This window comes from Gymnogyps californianus, chromosome 28 (genome assembly GCF_018139145.2).
Source record: "Gymnogyps californianus isolate 813 chromosome 28, ASM1813914v2, whole genome shotgun sequence".
Lineage (NCBI taxonomy): Eukaryota > Metazoa > Chordata > Aves > Accipitriformes > Cathartidae > Gymnogyps > Gymnogyps californianus.
The window spans coordinates 3,835,383-3,863,309 of NC_059498.1; the positions used below are offsets into that span (position 1 = coordinate 3,835,383).

The following is a 27,927-nucleotide window of genomic DNA, read 5'->3' on the forward strand; positions in this document are numbered from 1 at the left end:
CTGCATGCAACACGATGCTGGTCATTTATTGTGCTCCTTACAGCTCTGGGGAGATTTCCCCATTCACCACGACAGAGTTTGTTGACCAGGAAGCGCAGGTTTGCTTTCCCATGGACACAGACATATTAAAAGACGCCTCCCCCCCTTTCCACTCCCCCCCCAGCTGCCCCAAACACATGGGAACGTGCATCTCAGCACCAGGTCCAGACAGTTCACTTGCCTACAAAAGCCCGGTGGCTTCAGTAAAGTCCCATGATTGCGGCTCCCACGTCCTTGGAAGGTCTTCGGTCCTTCACCAGAAAGTTAATCATGCTCTCCGACTTGATGAGCAAGTTGCAGCCCAAAAAGAAGATGCCGAACATCACAGTCAAGGAGAGGACACAGAGGACTGCGATTTGCACCACCCGTGTGATGTAGAGGCTCCTTTCATCGGGCGCCAGGACCGAGGAGCCGCCGTCGGTCGCCAGCACCGAGCCGGTCCCGTTGCAGCAGGCCATGAGCATCCCCAAGCCCTGGGTCCTGTTGGGGTAAGCTCCCTGCTCTAGGAGAGTCTGGTTGAAAAAGGATCCATTCATGGTCTGTGCGCGATCCCAAATCTCCGGGGAAGGCAAGAGGAAAGCTTGCTGTCCCCCTGCCCACCCTTCACGTGCCAGGGCTCGGCACCACGGGCCAGCGGGCTCCAAGCCACCTCCTGCCTTTCTTCTCACGCCTCGGATGGAGGGCAAACTTCCTCGAGGCTGCGAGCAGGTGGGAAGCCAATTCGTGCAGCCGAGGGATGGCTCGCTCCCGGATCCCTCCTGGCACAGGCAGCGTTAGCACAAGCCCCCAAACAAGCAAAAAGAGAGAGAGAGAAAAGGCGAAAGGGGTGCAGGGGAGAGGAAGGCAGCCGCAGGTCGCCCCATGCCTCCTGCCCTCGCCGCTGCCCTGAACCTGCCACCCCGAAGCGCAGGGCAGCGGAGCCGCGCAGCCCCTTCCCCGGGGGGCTCTCCCGCAGGAGGGAGAGCTGATTCCTGCCGGCTGGGAGCTCCACAAATGCAAGTTCCAAGCTAAAGTCTTCACCGTGTTCAAAGAAAAAACAGCAACTCCACCCCCTTCCAGCCTCCCCCCAGGCCCGCCTTCCTCCCCCTCCACACTCACCCAGGCTGCCCACCCCTTCCCCACGCGTGTGCACCCCCTCTCTGCCCTGCCACGGGTGCCCGCACCCACCCCTGTGCCACCCCCAGGCGGGGGCTGACCCCTAAGGCCCTGCGGAGCGGCACCTAACTCATCCTTCCTCCCAGCCCCCCCACCTGCTCCCGAGAGCAGCCCGCATGGTCGGTGTTCGTCCTGGACCGCTGGCAGGTCCCTGTCCCCCCCCACAGACGAAGGCTCCCGTGAGCCTCAGGTCAGTGCCGCTCTCGCCGATCCCCGGTTGCTGCTCTGTGCCACCCACTCCTTCTTAGAGCAGCGCTGGCCCAATCCAGCCCAGTCCACCCCCAGCTCTGCTCAGTCATGCCTGTCCTGTGCCTCCAGATGAGAGCTGGATCCATCCCCCTCTCTGCATCCTTATCTTCCTCTGCCTCGGGGTTTCCTCCCCGGGCACCTTTGTCTCCCTCTTCTCCCCCTCCTGCTCCTTTAGCCCCTTCGAAGGGGAGCACTGCAATGCTGCACCCTGATCTCTGCCCAATACCCCTTCCCTGCCCTGTCCCCAGCTCTGGGTCCTACAGCAGCATCACTGCTGCACCCAGGGCTGGAGCATCGCAGACCCTCTCACTCAGGCCCCCCAGCCCCACCGAGGCAACCCCAGGGGAAGTTTCGTCGCCGCTCCCCTCTCTGTGTCTGTGTAAGCTCCCAAAATGACACCACGAGTCGGGGTGTCTGGCTCAGTCGTGACTCTGCCCGTCCCAGGGCTGTGCCCGTGGAACTGCCATGTCCCGGCTTCCCGGGTTTGCCCATTCGTATTTGCCCATTCGTATTTGCCTGGAAACATGTCTGAATGGCAGAGAACAGCAGGTCACCCCCGAGCCACGATGTGAGGACCCTGTCCTGATTTATCTGTGTACATCTTGGCTCGCTTTCTTTGCCCAGCCCCTGAAGGGGATTTTAATAAACCTAAAAAGAGAATTGATAAATTGCAGCTAAAGGCAGGAGCGTGAGGCTGGCTGGCTGAGGATGGAGGGTGGCTTGGTACAGAGAGTGTCAACTGATTTTCCTTTTAGGTGGCTGGGACCTGTGCCTCTGTTCTGCTGCTGTGACTTTAGGGGCTCAAAAACTGTTTGGTTTGGGTTTTACTTGTTGCTTTTTCCTCCTTGTTTTGCATGTGGCGTTTCTCTCCCTGAAGGGCTGCCCGGTCTGCGAGGGCAGTTTGCAGCAGAAGCGCTTGCAGGAGGGAGGCGCAAAGCCCTGATCGAACAAGAGCATCTGCTCGTGTTTAACCTGAGGGCCAGGAAAAATCCTCATGGGAAACCAGAGCATCCCCGGTGCTCCAGCCCGGGTGGGAGCTCCTCTCCCCGACTCGCTCCCAGACTGAAGGAGTTTCTGCTCCCTCTGGTGGCTCCAGCTCCAGCCTCTCCTCTCCCCGCACGCCCGAGCACGGATTCGGGCTGCTGCACCCATCGGTCCTGGGTCACAGCCTGTGGTGCTGGGGCAGCCGGGGCCGTGGGGCCGCTCGGCTCTCAAACACTCCGCTGCCTGCTCCTTGCCTTCATCCAACCAGGGACTTCAAAACCCAGAGCATCTATTACGCAGTACCTGGAGTTAACATCACGGCGATGTTTTCAGGACAAGCAGCACCTTCTTGCAGTTGGCAGGGAAATTCAGCCCAAATGCACTGAATTAAGTTCATGCCATCCTTGTCCTCAGGCAGGATGAGAGCCCAGATGGGTGCAAGCAGGTCAAATACTTCATTTTTGTGACTTTTTCCTTCTTCTTCAGAGTTTTTGCACCATGCTGGAAGCAAGGGCTGGAGTATCGCAGCTCATGCTGGGCAGGGCGTTTCAGGACACGCAGGGCTGTGCGTCCCGTTGCAGCCAGCAGCACTTGCTAGTTTGGGCAACCAGCTGCTGGGCAGGATGAGTCCCCCAGCGAAGAGGGCCGGCGGGATCGATGGCAGATCGGATCTGTGGGGTGTGCAGAGCCGAGCAGGGCTCCCACATTTCTCTCTAGAAACTGAGACAAATTCATCGTCCCTTCCATGAAGCATTCAGACATGCTCGCAGGGTGATACAGTGCAGTGCATGGGGACAGGCTGCCGTGGGGCCAGAAAGCCCCGCATGATGGGGAAAGGGCACGCAGGCAGCATTTCCAGGCAGGACACATGCAGGAAAAGCAGGAATTTGGATGCCCTGAAGCTGGCTAATGGGGTCTGCAGTGCGAAATGGCTCCGGGATCTGGAGCAGGGTGAGACTTAGAGCCCCCCAGAAGGCAGGTTTGAGGTTTGTATTGATGTCCCAGCCAAGGTGCAGCCCTTTTTGACACTGCATGAGGGTCGATGGGCTTCTCCTAGTCCCTGTTACCAAATCCTCGTTAACAAGTCCTGGGGAGGGAGTTGGATCCCAGGCGGAAAACGATCCCCCGCTTAGCGGAGCCCACGCAGCCGCGGGAGGGCAGCAGCACCACACAGGGACACTGGGGCTGAGTGGGGAAGCAAAGACGCATCAAACCTTCCTCTTTTAAAGCCAAGAAAAGTCCCCAGCTCCTGAGGCAGAGTCCCCATTTCCATCTCACCCTCGCCAACACCATCACCTCTCGTTGAGAGCCGCATGGCTCTGGGGCAGGTGCCGTTACCCCAGTCTCTCCCGGTGCGGGGCTGTGGTTCTCGTACAGCACCTTGCACCTCGCCCCACAGCTTCTGGCACCGCCGGGCTGCGGCTGCAGCTCTCGGCACCCACATCAGCTCATTTTCTGCTGCCTGGTGTTTCTGTGTGTTGGATTGTCTTGACCCAGGGTTGTGTCATTACTGTCCCCAACCCCTGTCACCTGGTGGGAGAGAGCATCTCAGGGCTCCAGGGCAACAGCCCTTCTCTCCCTTTTGCCCCCCAGCCTCTATTTTGAGTGCCTCAGTTTCCCCATCTCTGAGTAGGACCTTGGTATTGCAGGGGAACAAGAGGTTTATAAAACCCCGTCAGGAGCCACCCACAAGCAGCTCCGGCATTTCAGTGGGCACAATTCCTGTGCAGATCCGACTCCCTGTACTTGCTCAGTACAGCAGCAATTTCTGAGGACACAGGGGAAAAAACAATAGAAGTGAGAAGAAAATCAGGTCCAAATTAGGTGACCCAAAGCTGAACTTCCCTCCCTTTGCGATGTCCAGGTTTGTACCCGAACTGCTGATTTCACCAGGTCCAGTTCTTGCCTGGGTCTCACTCAGCTCCCAGCTCCGTTTCAGCAGAGATATTCCCATTTGCACCCATGCTCTGGGAAGGGGAGCTGAGAACCCATACTTTCCTATCGGTACGTATTTGCTCTATTGCCCCTTAAATCCTTGAACTCAGCGGCAGCTCAGGCTCCGGCAGGTTTAAAACCCAGGCTGCCTTTCATGCAAGAGTTAATAAAAGGAAGGAGTGAGCAAGATTTTGCAAGGAATTAAACCCAGGCGAAGGAGCCTATGGGAAAGAGCCTGTTACCAGCCCCGGGGCTGTAGGTCACCAGTGCCGTGTACTTGCTGCCAGGGTTTATTAGGTCCTTGTCTGAGCTGAGGGTAAAAAAAAAGCATGAGGAGCTGCAGGCAGAGCTGCGGGGGCACTCCCTGACTCAAAACTGAGTGACGAGCCAGCGCAGTTTCCTCTGGCCGGCCCCGTTCGCCATGTGTGTCATACACCCAGACTCATGATTCATCTCCTGGACTGCTCAAAACCTCCAGCCGCCCCAGAGCTGCTCTCCATCGCTCACGGCGGGGCTGGTCCAAGCAGCCCCCCACGCTCGGGGCTCAGAGGAGAAGATGGGAAAACTCTGCGTGGCTCTCGGGATCCTCGTGCTCTGCGCTGCTGGCAGCTGGGGTAGGTTTACAGCCCGTAGCGTTGTCGCTTGCTTAAAGCCAGGTCATTTAGTGATTGTGTTGCCTGTTATTTCCCAAAATCCTAGGACTTTCTGCATTCCCAGGGTCTGCGATTTCCCGGGAAAGTTGCTTGGAGGGGGAGCTGGCAGCCTGAAACCTCGGCACCGTTCCCAAATACTAAGCACCGCTCAAGCCGGTCGGGCTTTGGCTGGGTCGGGGCCAGGAGGGTTTCTCAAAGATGTTATAGGGTCAAGACGTGGTTTGATGCGTTATTCTCCCACTGGGTGCGGCCAGTTTATATTCTCTACCTATGCCGTGTTTGGCTCCGGGTACTGGTTTGTAATGGAAGCACTGGGGTGTGGTTTGGGCTCCGTCCTTCATAAACAGAAAGTACGCTGGCGGAGTTTGCAGGGCAGGTAGTCACTGTATCCATGTCATTTTAAGGGCATGGGGTGCATTTATGTCAGCGTTGCTGTCTTGTGTTATTTGTTTGCATGCTGTTTTAGTGCTTTTCTTTAAAAACTCTGATTTCTGGCATCAGGTGATTTCAGGACAAATGTAGTTTGTATTTTTAAAAAAATTCCAATGTCTGAAGCATGGAGAAGATGCCTAGAAAAGTGTTATCTCCTCCCTAGGTGTGTTTCTGGGGCTCAAAGTAAATCCTGCAACTGCAAAATGGTGCGGTGTTTTCAGCTCCTGATTTATAAATGTCCCATTGTTTTCGAGGCCCCACTCGAGGGGGTTTGGGGCAACATTGTTCTGTCTAAAGAATTCCAGGCTTTGTTGAATTCCCAGGAACAGCCTGAGGCTCCGATCTGCTGCCAGAGCAAGCTGTCATCAGTACAGGACATAGGATAACCCCTGGAAGAGTCAGGGTTTATAGAGCTGCAGTTTGGGGCTGTGCAGGTGATTTCTCAGGTCCTGTGCATCGGTGCCTGTAATCAGCTGAGCTCAGTTTGGGGCATTGCCTCTCTGGGAAGATGCTGGCAGACAGGGAGAGGTTCAGAGAAAAGACACAGCCCCAGGATGGCGTGGGCAGATCAGCCAGAAAAACCCAAATCCTTATCCCTGAGTCAAGCAGAAAGGCTGGAGAGGATGTAAGTATGGTTTGTATCTTTATCGAGTTTTCTAAAATATCTTTATCAAGTTTTCTGTGTGCACATTCTTGCTAAAATTGGCAGAGGGGGAAAAAAACCAAGTGTGTGGCTGGCTCGTGTGGTACGTAGAGGAGGTTACTTGGAGTGCAGATTGGGGACTGAGTAATTTTCTCCAGCCAGGGAATGGTGATGCTCGGCCACAGACGTCTGGGGTATTTCAAGTGCATCATTTCACCTCGCTCGGGGCAGCAGCACTGCCCAGCCCCAGGCGGGTGGTTCCCATGCTGCCCAGTTTATCTCCTGTTTCCCTGTATTTCATGTGCTAGGATTTCTTTTTTTTTTAAAGCCTAAGTCTTTAGGATCAGATTATTATGTGAGACCAGCTGCTTTCATAGTAAAAAAATGCAGCTTTTGTACTTTGGTTTATTAGTTTTTGTGGCTGGAAAAACAAGACCCAAAAATGGGAAAAAAAAAAAATAAAAGGAACTAAAACCCACAGACTTTATTAGTCTAGGCTCTGCTGGGATCTTGTTAATGTGCTCACGGCCAGGCAGCATCCTGAGCCCAGGAAGCAGTGCTGGGCACTCACAGGGCCACAACCTGAAGGGCCTCAAGCTGCAGCATCCTCCGCTCTCCTCCGCCTGTGCTTTTGCTCCTACATCACCCCAAGGTCCCCCCTCCCCGCCTCCCTCCCGCAAAGCCCTCCCGACACCGCACCCTGCGTCCAGCCACGCAAGCAGTGCTGGAAATGCCAAAATAGAGACATTTCCCCGCGGTGAGGGAGGTGAGGCTGCCTGCTCGCAGCAGGACGAGCCGCATGTTTGGATGGTGATGATAACTGCTCTCTGTTAATCACTGCTGGCGCCCGGGGGATTTCGGCCCCTTCCCAGAGGGAAGGGATGGCCTTGCTCCACCCAGCTCCAGAAGAAGTGCACCCAAGAATGGCTCCATACGGTGCTAGAGGTTGGGGAAGGGTCCTCCGTCCCTGGGCACGTGTCTCAGTCACGGAGCGATGGAGACCACGGGGCCACGGGGCTGTGTGAGTCTGGGGCAGACACCCCCAGGCTGGGGCTTCGGGCAGCCCGAGGGGGCAGGTACCGACCTGCAGGGAATCCCTGGGCAAAGCCACCGCTGCCGGCAATGGCATGGTGGCACAATGTGACGGCAGACTCCAGGGCAGCCTCGGGCATGGCAGCCTCCCTCCCGCAGGGACCCTCCGTGCTGCAGCCCCATCTAACCCCATGTGCTGCTCCCCGGCCATGGGGCCGCTGCTCTGCCTGGGCGGGACAGCCCAGCTTGTGGACCTTGTTCCAAAATCAACCAGAAAATGGGGTTTACATCTCCAGCATGGAGGGGGACACCAGATCAAGGACCCCTGGGCTGTGGGGTGGCGGCAGGAGGGGAGGAAAGGAAACCACCGGGGTCCAGAGGCTGCGCACAGGCAGGAGGTAATTCGTACCAAATGCTGGGGAGCAGATGAGCTCTCCAGCCCAAAGGGCCAGTCCTGGGGCTCGTTAGCTCCGGAGCTCAGGTTTCACGGCATGAGGAGGCGAAGCGGAGGCAGCCAGGGGCTCGGCCAGCAGACACGAGCTTGGAAATCCTCCACATCATGTTTCAGTGCAGTCACGTCTTGCTGAGACCAGGGTTAACACTGCACAGGGGAAACTGAGGCAGGGAGCAACTGAGGACCTTGGCACTTGTTTGAGATAGGATTTGGACTAGTACGTCTCACATCCTGCATGCTGGTGTGAGCCCTGGGTCCCGTCCCCTGGCTGGGAGCGTGGCTGGAGCACTCATGGGTGGCAGGGGCCCTTGTCAGCTCTGCACTTCTCCAGCAAGCTGGGTGCTGGGGCAGAGCTGGGTGACTAAACCATCCTACGGCAAGGTGGTTGTTCCCACCGCTGAGGGAACAAACCCCACACTGGCATTAAATAGGAGTCTGGGCCAGGAGCGTTGCTGGTGATACTGGGTGCTATAACCCTGCCCCAGCCAGGGCTGCAGCCACCGCGGCTGTGAGTCAGCAGCGGGACACGGCCGCTACGGAGAGGGATGCGAGAGCAGAAAGCAATGAAGCCTCTGGCACGGGGCAGGCAGCTACCTGGCACCTCTCCCCCCATCCTTGACCGAGGGGCCATGGTGCTGCTCCAGATATCAAAGCATCAGGGCTCCCCAGGGACCTGCAGTTTCGGAAGCTGTTCCCACGTTCAGGCACGCAGCCCCGGGCTTGGCAGCTCTGAGAGTTTAATCCTGAGCGCCTCAAGCTGCCAGGGCCGTCCCCGTCCCCGAGGGCTGCCAGGGTAATGCCTCCCCTGCCATCCCCGGAGGGCTGAGCCGCTGCCAGCCACGCCGGAACTGGCTCCCAGCTGCACGGCACAGTGCAAATCCAAGGCACGCGCCCCGGCGCTGGGCTGCAGCCGCCGGCGCTTGGCAAGGCAGGAGGGATTTCACACGGATGCGGCAGGAGCAGGCGTGGGAAGTGGGAGCCAGTGCTGTCGGTGCCGCTGCTGCTTTATGAGGGGCCTTTGCCTTCCCCTCGCCAAGCCCCAGCTATCCAGACCTGTCCGCCCAAGGATGCAATATTGCTGCTAACACATTGCTAAGTGTCCTTGGTGCAGAAAGCACCGGAGCTCAACCTCTTGCTCTTTTGGGCAATGCTAAATTTAAGATCTTTTCCATCTTCACATGCTGCAGCTGGGTATTTTGGTGTATGGAGAGAGCTCTGGAGTGGGTGCCACCCCAAAGCTGGTGCTGAGCAAGGTAGTTGGGGTTTAGCCTTTAGTTTAGTCCCCCTGCGTGGGACAAGCGGGGAGTGCGGGTGGCAGAGGTCCGATGGGGCACACCGGCCCCGGTGCCCTGGGGCATGTTCCCAAGCAGCCTTCAGGACAGCCACAGCGTGTCCAGCTCAGCCTGTGACACCACTCTCGTACAGACACACACATCCATGACACGCTGCACACACAGCTGCCACGCACACACACACACACACACGCATGCACACACACATGCACACTCGCGCTCCCAGGCTGTGTGCCAGCGGGCATGAGCGCACAGTGCCATCACCGTGGCTCTGCCCAAAGACCTGACAACATCGTGTCACCGTTTCCTCTTTGTGCTTCATGTTGCATTTCCTGCAGCTACAGAAAACGCCGCTTTTTCTGCCTGTGGCTGCAGGGGAGAACCCTGGGCAGGGATGGGGGGACACGGGGCAAAGGGGAGACCCCAGCGCCCGCTGCTCCATGCTGGCATCGCCCGGGCTCCCCAGGCTGCATTCCCCCAACCAAGCAGGCACATGGCTGCGGTCTGCTCTGCCCAGGGAATGCTAAAACTCTGCCGAGACGCTTGTGCCCCGGGAGAGAGGAAGAGCCGAGGGTGACGCCACTGCAGCCGTGCCCCCAGCCGCTCACCGCATCGGCCGTTGGCAGCGGGAACCGCAGAGTCGCATGGTCCTGCCTCTGCCGGAGGAGCTCCTCCTGCCCTGGCAGGCACTGGCACTGCCCTGGGACCCCTGCAGACATTTTGGGGCCCTTTAATCCCCCACACGGACCTGCTGGCCTCTGACCTTCATGACTGGTGCCAGCGTGCGTCTCCCAAAGTCCCCACTGCCACTTCTACTGACAGAGCCCAACCTTTGCCCGGGCCGTCGGCACAAACGGCCGCCAGCACGTTTCTGGACTCATGCCCTTTCCCTCCCCTCCTTTCCCTGTGTTTGAACCCAAGCCAAGACCAGCCACTGAGTTTAGTGTCTGCACAAAAAGGCACCGACCACCCTGGGCCAGGGGCGGTGGGAAGAGGCGGCAGTTCCCAGCCACTGGCGGGGCTGTGGGTACCATGCTGCGCCCCTGGGAATTCACCCCTTGCCCCTCCCTGCTGCCCCAAAATGTCTGCAGGGAGGCACAAGGGGAGACGTCACCCCCCCGCCAGCGATGGGGGCTTCACTCCAACACGTGTGCACCATTGCAGGGATTGGGGGACCCTTTAAGGAGCTGGCAGGTGGGAAATGATGCTCAGTCCTGAGCAGGATGAAGCCCAGCTGGTACCGGGCTGGGGAGGTGGTTATAAAAGGGGCAGGGAGGCAGCACTGGGGTTTTGGGGCTGGGAAAGGGGTTGGAGCAGAGCCCTGGTGGGATGGGAGCTGTGTCTGCTCCTGAAGCTGCTAGCTGAGCACTGAGACTTCAGCATGCATGTAGATTTTGGGCTCTGCGGGTTGTAACCACTCTCTGTTTTGCTGTTTCAGGGGGTAACATCTGCACCACCCGCGGGGTGAACTCCTGCAAGCAGTGCCTGGCCGTGAGCCCCCTCTGTGCCTGGTGCTCCGAGGAGGTGAGAGCTGGGGGGAGGCTGAGCAGGGCTGAAGCACGTCCCTGAGCAGCACAGGGGATGTGTAGGAAGGGACGAGCCTTTGGGCCGTGGGACGGGTGCTAGTCCCTGTGTTACAGCCACAAGCTCGGTCTTCATCTGTTCCCACCGTGTCTAAACACATTCCTCGGTGGCATCTGGCTCTGACCACAGCTTGAAATGCACATCACGGGGCTTGGGCTGCCTGTTCCTGCCTTGCTCTGAAAATCTACCCCTTATCTGGGTGTGTTGGTGGGAGCTACATGGAGCTGGCTGGGAAATGCTGATGTTTCCACTGTGTGTCTCAAAAAATGTACATTTAAAAACTTAGTTTACTTTTCATTTGATTCTTGAAAACCCATTGTAAAGCTCTGGCTAAAGGAGTTTAATTGCTGGAAGGGCTGGAAAGGGAAGGGGGCCTGGTGGGAGGAAGAAAAAATACTGATTAGAAGTTAGAGTTTGGGTTTAAAAGCCTTTTTTTCATTGGAAAGAGGAGGGAAGGAAGACAAGGTGCCTGGTTTTGGTTACTGAGCTAAAGAGGATGTGAGAGCTGAGCTGTGGCTCTAAAATCGTGCTGTTTGGGTAGGTGAGAGCCTGGAAGGTCTGCCATGCTCCCCTCCAAAAATGCTGCCCTGGGGGTCAGTCTATCGGGGAGGTAAGAGGAGGGAGTTTCCCAACGGATGGGAGAGCAGCCCCAGGGCAGGGACAAGGGGAGGTGAGGCTGGGATGGGGAGAGGTGATGAAATCTCCTTCAGGGCTTCACAGCTGGGAGCAGTTCCCCCTCTGGCAGGGCTTTTCTTGCTTTCTGCTTCTCCATCCATGAAACCCTGCTTCCTCCAGCTGCAGCTGTGCCCGTGGGGCCCACCGGGACTGAGAAAAGACCTGGGAAAAAGTGATCCAAGCTGGAAAATGCTGTTGGATCGTGCCTGCATGGCCCAATGCTTTGGGGGCAGTGTGTATCTGGAGGGGATGCCTCCGCTTGCTGTGCCCATCAGATACCGCTGGGATCTCGGTGTGAATAAAGATGCTTGTGCCCCTATCTTATCTACTGCAAAGAGTGGTTGAAATTTGCAGTGTGATAAGGGGCCTCGCTCCCCTCTCCGGAGGGGGAATGGCTGGCTGGGCTGGACTTGCTCCTTCCCAGCCGCTGATCCTGGGCTGGTGTCTTGATGCTGCAGCGGAGGCTGTGATGGGGTTTTTTTTCCTACAGATCAGCAAAGGCTTCCAAAAAAGGAAATATTTCCAGTGCTGCTCAGAGCTGTGCTCATGGACAGACGTGACAAGCAGCGAGGGAGCCGTCCCGCTGCCAGCAACCGGCCCCCGGAGAGCCAGGCTGTGCAAACTCTGCTCAGCAACTCTGCCTCCAACATCTGGACCACATTGTCTTAATTTAGCAAATGAGGGTTTTTTCTGTGGGTTTGTTTAATTTCCCTGGGGTGGGGAAGGTCTCTGATACTGCCCCCCTTTTTTTTAAAGGGACAGTGCCCTTATTTGTGCTCCTGCTGCTGCCACTGCAGCCCTTTCCCACCCATGCTGCCTTCCCGAGCAGCCAGGGGTTATCAGTTACTCCTGCTCCATCCTGGCTTTGGACAGGAGAAGGATTTCTTTGTGGTTTCTTGTGATCACTGACCCCACCAAGCGCTGATGCAGAGGATAATTGAGTTTTATTTTTCAGAAACTTTGACCACTCTTACCAACAAAAGAATGTGCCCATCCACTCACTTTTTCTTTTGGAAAAAGTCAGCCAAGGCTTAACACTGAGACATGGCTCTAAAATCACTTTGGAGATTATCGTGACAGATCTTCCAGGGTTTCACCCACCCAAAATGTCACCCGCTCTGGTTCCCTTGGAGGAAAGGTGGAGGCAAGGCTAGACCAGGGTTTGATTTTAGAGAAGCTGCTGGAAAGTTTTAGCTTAATCTGCAGAGGCATCTGTGCTTTGGGCCCTCCCAGGAGCTCTCCTGCAGAGGAGCTGATGTTGTATGTGGTTGCTTGAAAACTGCATGAAAACAGAGATGCCCTGGGGATGCGTGACTTCCCGCAGCCTCCCCGCCCAGCAGCGAGGGAGCTCGGGGATGGAGCTGGCTCTGCCAGCACCCTGCCTGACCCTGCCCTCACTTACAGGGTTTGGAGGCAGCAATCAGGGGATAAAATCATCAAGCTTCCCATCCAGAGGGAGCCTGAGCAGATGCTGAGCTGAAACCTCCTTCCCTGCAGCGGGACAGAGGTGCCCGAGGGGGAGCATCTCAGCGAAGGGCTGCGGGATGGCTTGTGCTAGAGGGGTGGGAACACGTACCCCCCCGCAGCATCTGCGCGATGGGGAGCCGATGCTGTCAGGGCTGCGCTGCCGGGGAAGTGGGGTTTGCAGGACGTGTGTCAGTGGATGAAGTCCCTGCGCTGTGAGTTTGTCACCAGCAAGCCTGGGCTGCCTCTGGGTCACTCCTACCTGGGGCTGTGTCCAAGTTGCTGAGTCTGCAAGTCTAGGGAGACTGGGGGAAAAAAATAGACTGGGGGCTGCGAGGGCCTCATAGCCAAATGTCCTGTAACTTTTTCCTTTGCCTTTTGCAGTATTTTTGTTGCTTGTTTCTTGTGCATCCTGAGTCAGTCATGATGTTGGGGGCTCCAGGGAAAGGGGAAGGATGCAGCTCTGGGGTTAAGTGGCTTCTCCATGGGAATCTCGCAGTAGGAATGATGCTGCTAATCCCGTAAGGTGCTACGTGGCCTTTGAGATCCTGGAAGCTCCCCAAGATCTCCAGGTATCACCCAAGAGCCCAGCACCACAGTTAAAAACCTGTCTGCCCAGCCTGCTTTTCACGCACGTATCTTTCCAGTGACTTCCCTGCCTGGGACGGGGATGTATGTGATGATTGATGGGATCTGGAGTAGACCGGGTACCTCTTCCCGCAGCAGGGAGCCCCGTGGGGCAAGCCTGTGGGGTGGGTGGGTGCAAGGGAGCTAATTTAGAGGGATGACTTGTCCTCTTCACCGACAGCATGCTGTCCAGGCGGCAAGGGTGGGAGCGGGAGGCCGCGGGGGAGGAACACGCCTGCTGATGTATTTTCTGGCTATCGCTTGGCCACTGTTTCCAGAGGGCTGTAGGCCAGCCAGGGCCTCCTGACACCGTTTGCGTTTTTCCACTTGTTTGCTTAAAACACACAAATTCATTCCTGGGTTCAGCCAGCCTGAATCTGGGGGAGACAATATCCTGGATAGGGAAGCTCTCCAGTGCTGGGGGGCTGCAGCATTGGGATCCAGCTTCCCAGGAGCAGGGAGGGAGCTGAACCAGCCACACCGGGACTTGTGCCACCCCCGTTTGCTGCAGGGAAAGGCTGTGCAGGTCATCTGCTGCAGGACTTTGAACGTAGAAAGATTTGGGCTGTGGGAGGGAGATGGAGAAATCCCCTGGAGGGGAGGGTGGCTGCTGCCCAGCCGGGAACTTGCGGCAGCAGATCCTGGCAGCGTTGGGCTGGGAGAGAAATTCTTCCCATATTTGTCTTCATGAGAAACTGGAGCAATGGGAGCCCTTCTGAATGCGCCGTGATAAGGGCGAGGAGCCAGGAACTTTCTAGGAAAGGAGGGACGGGGCTGGAGCCCCACCATGACTCCACACTTTGTGCTTCCTGCCCATGACGGGCACTTGATGCCTTCTCCCGCAGCCCCATTGCGTTTTCGCTCTTTCACTCCTTTTTTGGCTCTCCTTTCACCCGGCCGGCTCCATCCGGCAGGAAGCTGGAGAGCTGGAGATAAGCTTGAACCGTTCTCGGACAGGAACCGAGCACCACTTCATGCGATGGGCTCACCCGCAGCAGGCCTGTTCCTTGTTTGTGGTGAGATTTCTAAGGGCATGTGTCGAGAAAATGGGGGGAAAAGGTGGCTCATCTTTGGCCAAAGTTTAGAAAATAATAACAAAAAAGTCCAAGACTCTGCCCCTCACCCCCAGCCTGCCACGTTCACATCCCACCTCACCCTCTTCTAGCCATCCCACGTAGACAGGCTTTCCTCTTAGCTTTGCCAAAAACCAAACCTGAGGCTCCAGCTGCTAGGAGTCGGGAGGGAGTTTGGCAGGGATGCATTAACCATCGCTCCTTCTTGGCCAGGGTTGCTGAGCTCCCCCACGGAGCACAGCAGACCAAAACCTGCTCTGAGCCCCAGCAGGACTTGCTGATCCTGGATCCCCTCTGTGTGCCACCTCCCTCGAGCAGAGACTGTGTGCCCCAAAAAGCCTCTTATCCCGGTCTTGCATTAGGTGTGATAAAGCAAGGACTCTTTGGGAAAAAGGGGACCCTCTCTCCTCCTCCCGGCATAACGCCGGGAGGAGCTGGCTCCTGACCGTGTCCCTCTCCCATAGGTCTTGGCACAACAGTCCCCTCGCTGTGACCTGCACGCCAACCTCCTGCAAAATGGCTGCGGGCAGGACTACATCGAATTCCCCACCAGCAGCGTAACCATCCTGGAGGACCGACCTCTCAGCAACAAGGGCTCGGGGAGCTCCACCACCACCCAGATGAGCCCCCAAAAAATACAGCTGAACCTGCGGCCAGGTAAGAGCCCCCAGGCTGCTGCGGGAAGGGGAGATGCAGTGGGAATAACCCAAAGGGCTCAAGCGATGAGTGAGCCATCACTACCTCGCTGGCCAAGGCTGTCTTATGTCCATCAAGGGCAAGGCCAGGCTAGGGCCTGCACCGAACCCTCTGGGAACATCCCTGATGGGCGGCCGGGCCGCCTGCAAGCTGATTTCTGCTGTTCAGTCTCTTGGCTCAATCCTGTGGGATCCCGAGGGGCAGGACGGGATGCAACTTCAACAATGCACGGGTTTATTTTATAAAGCCTTTTAGACCTTAGCCACTGCTGCTGCGCTCTGAATGCTTTGGTGGAAGTCAGCTCATGTCTAACGAGGCGTAGAGCAGCTGGCAGGGTTGGCTGCCAACAGGTCCCTGTAATTTCCCAGGCTTGTTTCAGCCAGGCAGGCTGGAGCCAATTAACCGTTATGGTCGTTTGCCAGCGTCGAGGAATCTCAAGCAATGCCAAGCAGGAGGCGAAACTAATGGGTGTCACTCACCCAACGTCACAAAACCGGTTTGGGGAACGTGGAGTGAACGGTGCCATCGCTGTGCTCTGCCCCACGCATAGCTCACCCCTGGCCATCCACTCATGGATGACTCTTCCAGTCTCAGCAGGAACAATTTTGGTTCCTTGTGCTCATTAAAGCCCTGGGGCCAGATATCGGTGGCTGATAGCACATGGCATGCTGTGCACATCCCTGGGCCTGGCCAAGAGGAGTCCTGACCCATCTGAATGACAGCAGTCTGGAGTGTCCCCACGCAATGGGGACGTGTAACTGCTAAGTGGCCCTTGCTCTATTTAGGTCTAAAGATATTTGGCAGGAGGCAGGTAGGTGTGCTGCTCTGGAGAGGAATAGAGGCAGCGTGCAGTGCCGTAAGTCCCTATTCCTTGGAAGCAGTAGAAGAAAATCCCAGCTTGATATCATCTCTGCCCAACCAAGAAGGCTTGGCACGAGTCATCTGCCTTGACTCATGAATCAAGACCAAATGCTGAAGGATATAAGTAGGACAGGTCACAGCTCGTGTCCCACAAGCTCAGAGTCCTCATGGTTTTAGCTCAACAAGGAGAAACAGATGCTCTCTGAGCACAAAGTTGGGACCCCTGACTATGTGGTGGTGCTCCAGCAATGCAGCTGGGAGGGGGGGTGGAGCTCTTTGGGCTCTCATAGATTTTGGAACTTTCTCCATCCTGAAAGTCAGAATGTGATGTGCAGATTTAGAAGGAAATATGAAAACAATAACAATTTAAGCTCAATTAAAGCTTTTTTCCTCAACATTTGAGGTGTTCTGACAAGGCTGCAGCTGTGCCCCAGCTTACATTTCAAAGAAGCTGTTTCAAAGAACAGCAAGAAAGAACCTTTGTCTCTTTTAGAAGGCAGAAAGAAAAGGTCAACCCGAAGCGTTTTCAGCCTTTTTTTTTTTTTTTTGAAGTGCAAAAGTCATTGAAACTGGCCTGTTCCCCAGAAGGTTCTGTCTAAGGAGGTTTTTGTTTCAATGGAAAATGTTTCACCAAAAATTTCGCGGAAGGGGCTGGGAGGAGCCAAGAGAAGAGGGAAGGAACAGGGATGGGGGAGGCCCCGGGAGATGCTCGGAGTCCTTGGGAGCTCAGAGAAGTCCGAAGCAGCCATGCAGCCCCCTGGTAATCCCTGTAAGACCTTCTGCCCACACGCTGGGTGTTTCACTCACTCCATCCAGCATGTGTTGGTCACACTGTTCATGCAGGACAGCTTGGGGGGGTCAGCTCTGAGCAGCAGGATCTGCTCACGTCCTGGTAATGAGAGGTTTGGAGAACAGGAGCCATAAGCCACATTTGCCATCTCCAAGGGGTACACAGCATATCTCCTGTGCAAGCACCCTGCCCTAAGGGCTTTGCCCCTTTGTGTCTGTTTAACTGTGGTGTTCTCCTCCCAGCAGCTTTAAACCATCTCCTTGGGTTCCTGATGACCCCGTAGGTTGACTTTCTCCCTAGTCCTGTGCTGAGCGCCCTTTGCTTCTCCTAGGAGAGGATCTCTCACCCTGCTCCCCTGTCACATTACAGATGACTCCCAGATCTTTCGCGTCCAAGTGCGTCAAGTGGAAGACTACCCCGTGGACATCTACTACCTGATGGACCTGTCCAACTCCATGAAGGACGATCTGAGGAATATCCAGAACCTGGGCACAAAGCTGGCCAGCGAGATGCGCAAGCTCACCAGCAACCTACGCATCGGCTTTGGGGCCTTCGTGGACAAGCCCATTTCCCCCTACATGTATATCTCTCCTCCGCAAGCCATCACGAACCCTTGCTATGAGTAAGTCCCAGGCTGAGGGAGTCCTGTAAGGGCCAGAAGTTAATGGAACATCACTGAAACGTGGCTGGAAATCCATACCAATGGATTTCAGCAGGGCGTTGGGTGCCTGATTTTGGGCAGGGTTTAAACCTTGCTGCACTGCGTGTTCTGGTGGCACAGGGAGGAGGAGCAGGTCTAAACTAAAAGTATCATTGTGACTGAAAAGCTCTTAAGGGAACAAACAATTTTACACCATTTTTTCAGGAGAGATGTTGAGGCTCAAAGGAAGTGACTCCTAAAAATCCCAGCAGGACAGAGGCTGGCAGCTGACCTGAGCCCAGCAACTCTTGAGCATGTGATTGATTTTTAAAAGGTCCTTCACCAGCCTCTGGCTGTGTCCTCTGGCTCTTGGGGTGGTTGGGTCCCTCCAGCGCATCCTGGAGAGGACCGGGGGATGTGGGATGGCTGCAGGGTGGGGATGGGAGCTGGAAGAGCGCTGCGAGCTTCATGCCCTGACTACTCTCTTCCCGCAGGATCGGGGAAACCTGCCTACCCATGTTTGGCTACAAACACGTCCTGTCGCTCACGGACGAGGTGACCCGCTTCAACGAGGAGGTGCGGAAGCAGAGCGTCTCACGGAACCGCGATGCGCCCGAGGGCGGCTTCGATGCCATCATCCAGGCCACCGTGTGCGACGTAAGGGGCAAGAAGGCCTGGCTGGGACCGGGAGAGGGTCATCAGGCTGGGCCTAGTGGGTTGGCAGAGACGGCCCAACCCCACCAGGACAGGACCATAAGCCCTGTGGAGCTGCTGCGGGGCTCAGATCTGGAGAGGGTGAACATTCAACTAGGACATTTCTAGACCAATAGACAAGGCAAGGGAAGAGCAGGACCCTTACGTGGCCCTGGGAGAAGAGAGGAGCAGAGCAGGTGCTTGGGAACTGATGATCCCATGTCAGCCCTGCAGTAACCAGCCCAGAAGGGACGACATCTCCTGCGCCTGCACCTTGATTTTGCTGGCAACGGGAGGGATTGCATCCCTCAGTCGTTAGCCACCTTGATTAACACTCTAGCAAATTAAAAGCTGTCTTTTACCTGTACAAGCAGCCCATGCCCACCTGCCAGGCTCCACAGCCCACACACCCCCCACAGCACTTCCCTGGGAGAGCGATCGCCCTTGGTTCCCTCTGCAGTGGCAGGTTGGTTCCTACGGCCAAGCCATGACCCAGGGTGGCAGCAAAGGCAGTAGCGGGGTGCTGGCATGTAGGGCTGCCCTCGGCACGTGCTGCCGCACGACTGGGAGCTGCCTTTCGCTGCAGGAGAAAATCGGCTGGAGGAACGATGCTTCCCACCTACTCGTCTTCACCACGGATGCCAAGACCCACATCGCGCTGGACGGCAGGCTGGCCGGCATCGTGCAGCCCAACGACGCTCAGTGCCACATTGACAAGGATAATTTCTACTCCGCCTCCACCACATTGGTAACTCCTGACCCACACATGGGGTTGGGGAGCCCAGAGCTCCTGTTGAGGGTCCCCGTGGGATGGGAAAGATGGTCCAGCCCTGGTTGGAAAGCATTATAGGGACCAGGGTGGCTGGGAGTACATGTTCCTAGGGTATAGCCTCTCCTCTTCCCCAGGACTATCCCTCTCTGGGCCTGATGACTGAGAAACTCTCACAGAAGAACATCAACTTGATCTTTGCTGTGACGGATACGGTCGTTGGCCTCTACCAGGTAACAGTTGCTGTGCAAAGCCACCTTCATGGGGGGCTGGTGGGTCCCAAGGAGCACCCTTTGCAGCTGGCCATGGGTGGCCGGACATAGCTTGGTGGTCTCCTGTCCTATTGAAGCTCCCGTGTGCCGGGACAGGGTTTGGCCCAGCAATGGCACATTCACCCGTCACGAGCACACCATGTTTATGATATTTCTGCAGAACTACAGTGAGCTGATCCCAGGCACAACTGTGGGCACCTTGTCCAGAGACTCCAGCAATGTTCTGCAGCTCATAGTGGACTCCTACGGGGTGAGTGCGTAGTGTGATGGCCCCACAATAGCGCTCTCCCTCCCAAAATAGCCACTGCTTCATACTGCAAGCAGCTCACACAGATTTGGTAGCTCCCCCAGCCCCAAGCATCCTCCCCGGACCAGCTGTGAGCATCTGCCTCCACCCACATGTGTGGGGACCCTGGGGAAGGGAGATCACTGTGTTCGCTGCCTGCCCCTTCCCATCCTCGAAGGCATTTCCCTGTGGGGAACGACGTAGCCGAGTCCTGAGAGAGACTTGGCTCCTTTCCCATGCATGTGGGAGCATTGCTGCGGCATGGCAGCCACTCGAGGAGACCCCTCCCTGGGACTGAGCCCTGCCCAGCCTGTGCTGTCTTCTCCATCATTCCTCTTTCCTCCCCCAGAAAATCCGCTCCAAGGTGGAGCTGGAGGTGCGTGACCTCCCTGAAGAGCTGTCCCTGGCCTTCAATGCCACCTGCCTCAACGACGAGGTCATCCCTGGGCTCAAGTCTTGCATGGGGCTCAAGATCGGGGACACGGTGAGGATCCTGTTCATGGGCTTGGTTTTTCCTCTCCTTTATGTAGCAGTGCTGCCAGCTCGTATGATGCTCTCCACCAGCACCATCTGCTTGCCCCACCACCTCCGGGGTGACACAGACCCTGTAATCTTTGCAGTGGAGAGAGGGGTCCAGCTGGGTGGGTGCAAGGAGGAAGATGCTTTTTTGAGTCTGCTGGATGCAAACTCTGTGGTCCTCTAGCTCAGCCCGGGCTGCTGGCCACAGTGCCTGGGATTCCGCCTGGTTACTGTGGCAGGCAGCTGCCCTGACCGAAACTGTGCTGGGACAGCTTTGAAAAGCCCAAAGAGACCTGGTGGGTCCCATTTCTGGGCTCCTTAAGCTTGGACATGGACTGGAGTGGGTACCCCAATACCGTGCTGGTGGTACTGACACCCAGACGCACCCCTCTGCCCTCCAGGTGAGCTTCAGCATCGAGGCCAAGGTACGAGGGTGCCCGCGGGAGCGGCAGAAATCCTTCACCATCAAACCCGTGGGCTTCAAGGACAGCCTGACGGTGGTGGTGAACTTCGACTGCGACTGCTCCTGCGAGAGCCAAGCCGAGGCCAACAGCTCGTCCTGCAGCCGAGGCAACGGCACACTGGAGTGTGGCGTGTGCCGCTGCAACCCCGGGCGCCTGGGCTCGCACTGCGAGTGCTCGGAGGAGGAGTACAACCCCTCGCAGCAGGATAACTGCAGCCCTGGGCCGGGCCAGCCCCTCTGCAGCCAGCGCGGCGAGTGCATCTGCGGGCAGTGCGTGTGCCACAGCAGCGACTTCGGGAAGGTGACGGGCAAGTACTGCGAGTGCGACGACTTCTCCTGCGTCCGCTTCAAGGGCCAAATGTGCTCGGGTGAGTGGTGGGCTTGGAGGGGAGGCAGCTCAGGGCGGTTACGCTGCCCGAGTTCATGGACAAGGGAGACACCAGCTATTTTGGGGCTTGTCCCATGCATTGTCCCCACCTCTGGGTTGCTCAGCCGTGGCTCTCCCTGGACCAGCCCTGGGTCTGAAGCGATGCCAGGAGAATTACTTGCTTTTTGGCAGCTGGCGTCACCTCCTGTGCCCGAGAGCTGTGGCAGGGTAAAGGGCTAGAGGGTCACAAAGCAGACCTCGGTCCCTGCTTAGATGCAGGAGTTCCATCAGAGGGGCTGGTGGGCACCCAGGGAAGCAGCTCTGGGGGGCGCAGGGCAGGGACCCTGCTCGAACCACAGCCCCCGACACATCGGAGGGATTGCTCTGCAGGAGGAAACCCCAGGGTGGAGGGAGAGGGGTGGGGAGAGGCCATTTTTATCCTCCACCCAGTTCTTGAAGACTCCCCATTGGCAAAAGCATCGGGGAAGCAAATCCTCCCCCCTTGCTGGCCTTACAGCATCTCCCCTCCTTCCATGTGCTACCAGACTCCCCCGCTCCAGACCTGGCTGCTGCTGCTCTCAGTACTGGGGAGAGAGGACCAGGTCCTTGGGTACTCCTCCCACACCAGGGACGGGGGAAGGAGCCCCTCTCTGCAAAACACCCGTCCCAACAGCGGTTTCACGTGTCCTGATGTACCAGGGCCTCTTCTCCATCAGGAACCCCCACCTAGGGTTTCTCCCACCCACATCTCCAGTAAGCACTGGAGGTCTGAGTGAACCCTGGTGCTCGGCCCCATCTCCTGCTTTTTCAGGGGATGCGAGAGGGGTGGCAGTGCCCAAGATTGGGGTATGAAGCTGTGGCATGTCCCCTCCAGGAGCAGAGCACCCCAGAAGTGATTCAAGGGGGGAACGAGAGAGGGGTAGCCACCCCCTTTCCTATCCCCAGCCTCCCTCCGTGAGCCCAGGCAAGGCGACTGCTAACGCAGTGCCAAAAAAGCCACCGCTTTCCTGCTTGCGAGCCCAAAAATCCCAGGAAAACATCAGTGGTCAAAGCTGATCCCACTCTGCTGGAGTCCAGCCTGGATGAGATGAAACCTGCTGGCCAGATGACACTCGGTTCCTGCTCCCCACTGTCCCCAAATTGAGTTTTTCAGACCCCGCCTGCCCCCCAGCCCAACTTCATGGCTCACGGCTGCCTCTGTGCTGCTGGGATTGATCTTTTATCTTAACAGCCTGCTGATAACAGAGGTGGAAACGCTGTGGTTTTTCCCCCACCCGGAACAGTCAGTGCCCTCAGTGCCCTCGGGGAGCCAGGAGCCTGTCCCTGCTCCCGCTGCCTGTTTGCTGCCGGATCCAGCGGGCGAAGGGCAATGATGAAGCACTGCCCCCAGCCTGGGCGAGCTGTTAATTAACCCAGTCTGTCTGACCCTGTTGGCGTCGATCCCATCCCATTGAGCCACTTCTCTCCAGCCTCCCCGTCTGTTTCCATGCCTTGTCACCCAGCGCGGCACTATTTTCCTGTGACTCAGCCCAAGTTCTTCATTAACAGGGTTACACATTTATTTCTCATGCTGGTGCCCCCAAGGCCGTGGCGGGGACGGTGCCTGGCCGATCCCCCGCCAGGAGCAGCGTTCCTGACATGCCTCGGTGCGCCCAGGGCTTGGGACGGGTCGGCGCGTGCCGGCTCCATGGCGTTTCCACCACTCACCGTGTCTTGCCTTTGAGACGAAATCAAACCACAATCCAAATAGCTCCAGGCTTTGGCAGGATTTGAGCACGTCTGTCTGTCTGTCTGATTAAACCGGTCTCGGTGAGCGTGCAGAGCTTGTCGGGCTTTTCCCAGCAGTCGGCTTCCCCTGCCTGGTCTGGGGCTGGGAAATGAGTGGGATTTGGGGGGTTTGACCAGATGTCCTGAATCAATCTGACATTAAAAGCCAAAGCCAAAGCTTGACTAGCTCAGAGATGGATCTGATTGAGCATCTCCAGCTGCTGCTGCCAACCTGCCAGAGCTGGGGCAGCTCAGCCTGAAATTTGGCAGTTTTTTCTTGTTTGGGTAGTATAAGAAGAGCGTTGGGGACACGGCGAAGCTTGAGGTTCAGTGTGAGCTGCTGCGTGTCCCACCCTAAGGACAGTGGAAAGGGGTTGTCCTGGGCGGCTGGTCTGCCTTGCCATGCCCGCAGAGGTGGAGCTGCCGCTCTGGGTACATGGGTATCCCGTATGGATCATTGCTAATGGGATCTATGGGGACACTTGAGGGTCCTGATTCTCTCTGGGTTGTCCCCAGGTCACGGGCAGTGCAGCTGCGGGGACTGTCTGTGCGATTCAGACTGGACCGGTGACTACTGCAACTGCACCACCCGCACCGACACGTGCATGTCCAGCAACGGGCTGGTGTGCAGCGGCCACGGCTCCTGCGTCTGTGGCAAGTGCGACTGCACCCAGCCCGGCTCCTACGGCGACACCTGCGAGAAGTGTCCCACATGCCCGGATGCCTGCACCATCAAAAAGTGAGAGAGGGCAGAGAGCTGGGACAGGTTGTACCCCATCAGGGAGCTGGCAGAGAGCTGGGATGGGTCACATCCCATCAGGGAGCTGGCAGCAGTGGCGGCAGGAGCTCTCACCAGCTGCGGCCCAGTTGGGTTGGGATTGTGGCGATTTCCGCAGCCTGAGACTGAAAAGTGTGACAGTTTCCGCGGGGAGAGCGTGGAGGAGCTCATGGTACCTCCCTCCTCTTCCTCAGGGAGTGCGTGGAGTGCAAGAAATTTGAGCGGGGAGTGCTGGTGGAGCAGCAGTCCTGCAGCCGCATGTGCCGCGATGAAATCGAGACGGTGCAGGAACTGGGTAAGAGCGGAAACTCAAACCCCTGCCCTAAAGCGTGGAAATCCGGGGGGCTGCGTACGCTAGCTGCTTTCCCTCTGCGTGTGCATCCTCCCCGGGCGTGGGGGGCTCTGAGCCTCTCGCTCTGGCAGGTGACAGGGGCAAGGACGCCGTGAACTGCACCTACAAGGACGAGGACGACTGCGTGGTGCGGTTCCAGTACTACGAGGACTCCAGCGGCAAGTCCATCCTCTACGTTATTGAGGAGCCTGGTAAGACCCGGCTGCCGTGGTCAGGCTGGGGGGATGCAGAGCATGCCGTGCTGGGTTTCTGTGCTAAATGGGGGGATTTTGAGTGCCCTTTGTATGTCCCGCCCCAGCCAGGCTCACGGGGCGCCGCGGTCGGGGGCTGAGAGGGGTTAAAGAGCTGCTTTGTTCCCTGCTCTGTGCCACCTGGGCCGTGATTTCCTGCCTCTGTCTCACGTTTCCTCACCGCCTTGCTCGGTTATTTCACCCCCCCATTGAGGCTCAACCTTCCCACCACCCTGATCCTGTTTCTGACTCCATGGGTGTGATTTTTTTTCTCAAGAAGCAGATAAGAGCTGGCTCCCGTTAGCCAGGCAGGAGCAATGCTGCGCCTGCGCCCCAGGGCTGGGATATGGCAGCCCCCTGCCACGCAGAGCAGCCCCGGGGTCTCCAGCAACCTCGAGGTCTGATTTCCAGCTGAGCTGGGAGCTGTGCGGCTGCAGATCCTTTGAAAGCAGGGCCACAAAGGGAGCTGCCAGCTCTCATTACAACTGCCTGCGAGGCGAGGGCCGGGGTGGCTGCGCAGCCCCGGGCAGTGTGCAGGGGGGAGCAGGGTGGGTGCCGGGGTTCACACCAGATCTCGCTACCCCGGTTTGCCGGCACGGTGTTGACGCACAGCTGGAGAGCAGGGGTGGTGCGGGGCGTTAGCTGGGCTGGTGGTTTGGGGATGAACTTCCCCAAGGACTTGGTCTCCGGTGTTATCTCCCACCATGGATGGGACCTTGTGATGCCCCTGACCTGGACTGCTCCAGGCTTGGGTGCAGACCTCCACTCTATAGACAGGAGCTCGAGGATCTCAGTACATGCACCCCATGGATGGGATCCTCCTTTATAGAGCCTGCTGTGCTCAAGGGTGGAGGCTCCTGCTGCCTAACAGGGGAGACTGAAGCCCTCCTGAGACCAGAGGAGCTCCATGTACCCATGGCCAGGCAGCCCCAGAGCTACTTTTAATTGCCCTGGGGGTGCTGAGCCCCCCCAACCCTGCCCTCCTCCCTCTGCCAGACTGCCCGAAGGGGCCGGACATCCTGGTGGTCCTGCTCTCAGTGACGGGCGCCATCCTGCTCATCGGCCTCGCCGCCCTGCTCATCTGGAAGCTCCTCATCACCATCCACGACCGCCGGGAGTTTGCCCGCTTTGAGGAGGAGAAGGCCAGGGCCAAGTGGGACACGGTGAGGGCCAGCAGGTCAGGTGTGCCGGGCAGGAGTCCCTGAATCCCACAGCCCCTGGGTTGAGTGGATCCAGATCCCAGTGTTCCCAGCATGAGAGCCCAGTTGCTTTCTGTGGTCCCAGGGCATGGTCCTTAGTGAGCAGCTTGTCCCATCCCTCTCTGAAGCATGGCACAGTGTCACAGGCAGGACTCGGGGTGACACTGCCAGCCTGGACACCCCTTCCCCACGCCTGCTGCGGTCCCAGGGGCTGTGCACAGGTGATAGCAGATGTCCCAGATGATTTTCCCACCTCCAGCATATCCCAAGCACTTGTCACCAGCGTGACCCTCTTACTCACTGCCCACACCAATGTTTCCATCCTGTGAGCGAGGCGGAAGGTCCCTCCTGCCACGGGATGCTGGAAGGGCTGAGGCACCCAGAGCACGAGGGAGGGGGCTGGGACGGTGCCTGTCCCCCACTTCTCCTCCACCTCCCACCTCCCCAGAGGGAAGGGATGGGGTGGGGTGGCTCTTTCAGGAGGCCTCTCTGCTCCTGAGCTCCTGCTGCCTTTCCTCTCGTCCACAGCAGCTTTTCCCTGCTCTCCTCCATGAAACCTTATGGGGAGCCGTCAAACTGCGCAGCCAAAGCCTCGAGCGGAGACATGGCTCCACCACTCAATGCTGAAATGGTGCCTCAGTTTCCCTAGATGTAAAGTAGAACGAATGCTGATGCCAAGCACAAAGTGATGATGCTCTTTTTCCTTCTTCTTCTGCCAGGGCCACAACCCTTTATATAAAGAAGCTACATCTACCTTCACCAACATCACGTACCGCGGGAACATGTAAGGATGCCGCACCCAGCGCTGGCTGTGGGATCAGCCGAGGATCCGTGGGATCTTCTGGAGGCCGGTTTACAGAAGAGCTTGTGTGTGTCTGCGTGTGTGAGTGTGTCTGCGTGTAATTTAACAATTCCTCGACTGTCCCTGAAGCCCTGTTGTCCGTCACCCCACTGTAACTGCAGGGATGTGCTTTCCACAGCAAACCTCTCGTTCTTACCTCGGTGGGCCGCCTCGCGGGAGCCGGCGGCCCCTCCATACACTGAATGCAGAGAAATGGGACTTTCTCTGCCTGGCGAGTCTGTGAACTGTTAGGTGCTCATCGGACCAAGTGGATTTCGGGAGCAGCTGCTCGAACCAAATGCTGAGCTGTGCTCTCCTCCGTGGCCCGTGCTGGTGAAGCTCTGCCTGCTCGGAGAGTCCCCTCGTGCACTGGACAGATGCGGTCCCCCTGGGTACAGGAGCCATCTCCTTGAGGGACAGGGCAGCTACGCTCACTGCCAGCAGGCAGGAGCCGTCGCGTGGCTTTGTGGGTTGAAGACGCCGCTTGAGCAACCTGGCAGCCCCCTGCTTCTTGCAGCCACGCATTTCTGGTGCTGCTGTGGCCCGGGACGGTGAAAAGCAAATGCCCTGGCATCGCAGTGCCCTTCCTCATTCCCTCCACGTGCACTCAGTTTGCACCACCAGCCAACTCTACGTAGCATCAGCTGTGCTGGTCCCAGCTGCAGCCTGGCTCATCCCCTGGGATAGTGCTGAGCTCCCCGTGTCCCCCTCCACCATCTCCATGCCACAAAGCACATGGATGTGCAGGCAGCAGCCTAGGGAGGGTCGTGATGCTCGTTATCCCTTGAGCCTGGCCACCTCTCTCCCTTTTCTGTGCTTTTTGAGCTGCGTAACTGCACCACGCTTGGTTTTCTGTGTAGCTCAGGGTTCCAGAAGAGCAGGCAGGGTTCAGGCCATGTCCTGCTGCCTGGGGCTGTGTATCACCCGTGGTTTGTCCTGGGGGGAAGAACAAAGAAATGTCCCGGTAGCGGAGTTTGACTGTAACAGTGCTGCTGCCTGGTCCCTGCCCCAGCCAGAGCATGGTGGCTCTATTCCCCTCGATTGCACCAAAAAGCAGCAGAGACCTTGTGCCTGGCCCTGAGGGCCCCAGCAGCATGTTGGCTGAGCTGGTGGTGGCCGTGTGTCCCTGTTCCCTGGCTGGCCTGTCCCCAGCAGCGCGGGGGCAGTGGCTGGCTGCAGGCAGCAGCGGCTGGTGCTGGGGTGGGAGCTGGGGCTGAGCCCCGGAGCGGGGGGGTTGGATGGGCAGCACCAGAGCGGCAGCGATTCACACCATGAATATAAAAAGAAATAAAATAAAAGAACCTCAAACTACTAACGGTGTCAGTGTCCATCCCAGCAGTCTGTGCTCAGGCTTCCTGCCCCGTGGGCAGCCCCTGGCATCCCAGCGTGACTGGAGGAGCTGATGGGTTGAGGGATGGCAGAGCCAGTGCAAGCAGGGCTGTGGGCCCCCCGCGGGCGTCTCCGCTCTGTTACTGGTGCCCGCCTGGGGGTGGATAACACATTTGGGGGCACAGGGTGGGCCAGAGCCCGCTGCAGACTGGGGTACTCCTGGCAGCCCCCTCGCTTCAATTGCAAGTGGAGTGAACCCCAGCAGCCCCCCATCCTGCCCCACAGGTCCCTGTGAGCCCTCCAGTCTGCTGGAGAAGCCCCCAGAGGAGGGGAGCTGGGCTGGGAGCGCTGCAGGACCGTTCCAGGGATAGCTGGGGCCTGGGCTGAGGGTGAGGGTGCTAAACCTGGGAGCAGGGTCCTGCCTGTGCCCCCAGCTCCCAGCACCCAGCCCGTGCACCCGCTCGGCACCGCGTTGCACAGGGCTGCGGGGACACCCAGCGGCCACCCTTCAAAGCAGCATTTTGGGACCACAGAAGGTGCTGAAAAAACTGTTTGGCCGGTTCTTCGACCCCCCCCCCCCTTGCACCCCCTGGGCCACGGGGTGCCCCCAGCCCGTGCAGGGTGCTCAGGCACCTGTGGCAGCACTCAGTGTCCCCAGCTGCACCGGGCAGGGGCTCGAGGTGGGTGTTTCCAGCACCCAGGCGGGCTCTGGGGTGGGTGTTTCCAGCACCCAAGAGGGCTCTGGGGTTGGTTTGGGTTGGGCTCAGCTGGGTTTGGCCCCAGG

At 57.8% G+C, this 27,927-nt stretch overlaps 2 protein-coding genes across 2 annotated transcripts; one reads left to right on the forward strand and one right to left on the reverse strand.

Annotated features, from left to right (window-relative positions):
* Positions 1-239: 239 nt before the first annotated feature.
* LOC127026628 (reprimo-like protein) lies at positions 240-575 on the reverse strand. The gene has a single exon (XM_050911976.1). The coding sequence runs from the start codon at positions 573-575 to the stop codon at positions 240-242; it is 336 nt and encodes a 111-aa protein (XP_050767933.1).
* A 4,264-nt stretch (positions 576-4,839) lies between these two features.
* ITGB3 (integrin subunit beta 3) lies at positions 4,840-27,113 on the forward strand. The gene is made up of 15 exons (XM_050911623.1): positions 4,840-4,976; positions 10,307-10,392; positions 14,756-14,948; positions 17,008-17,260; positions 17,773-17,935; positions 18,558-18,719; positions 18,878-18,973; positions 19,173-19,262; positions 19,648-19,782; positions 20,219-20,648; positions 22,931-23,153; positions 23,387-23,487; positions 23,616-23,735; positions 24,771-24,937; positions 25,693-27,113. Exons 1-15 carry the CDS (start codon positions 4,919-4,921, stop codon positions 25,759-25,761), a joined length of 2,346 nt encoding a protein of 781 aa, XP_050767580.1. The 5' UTR covers positions 4,840-4,918; the 3' UTR covers positions 25,762-27,113.
* Positions 27,114-27,927: the final 814 nt, after the last annotated feature.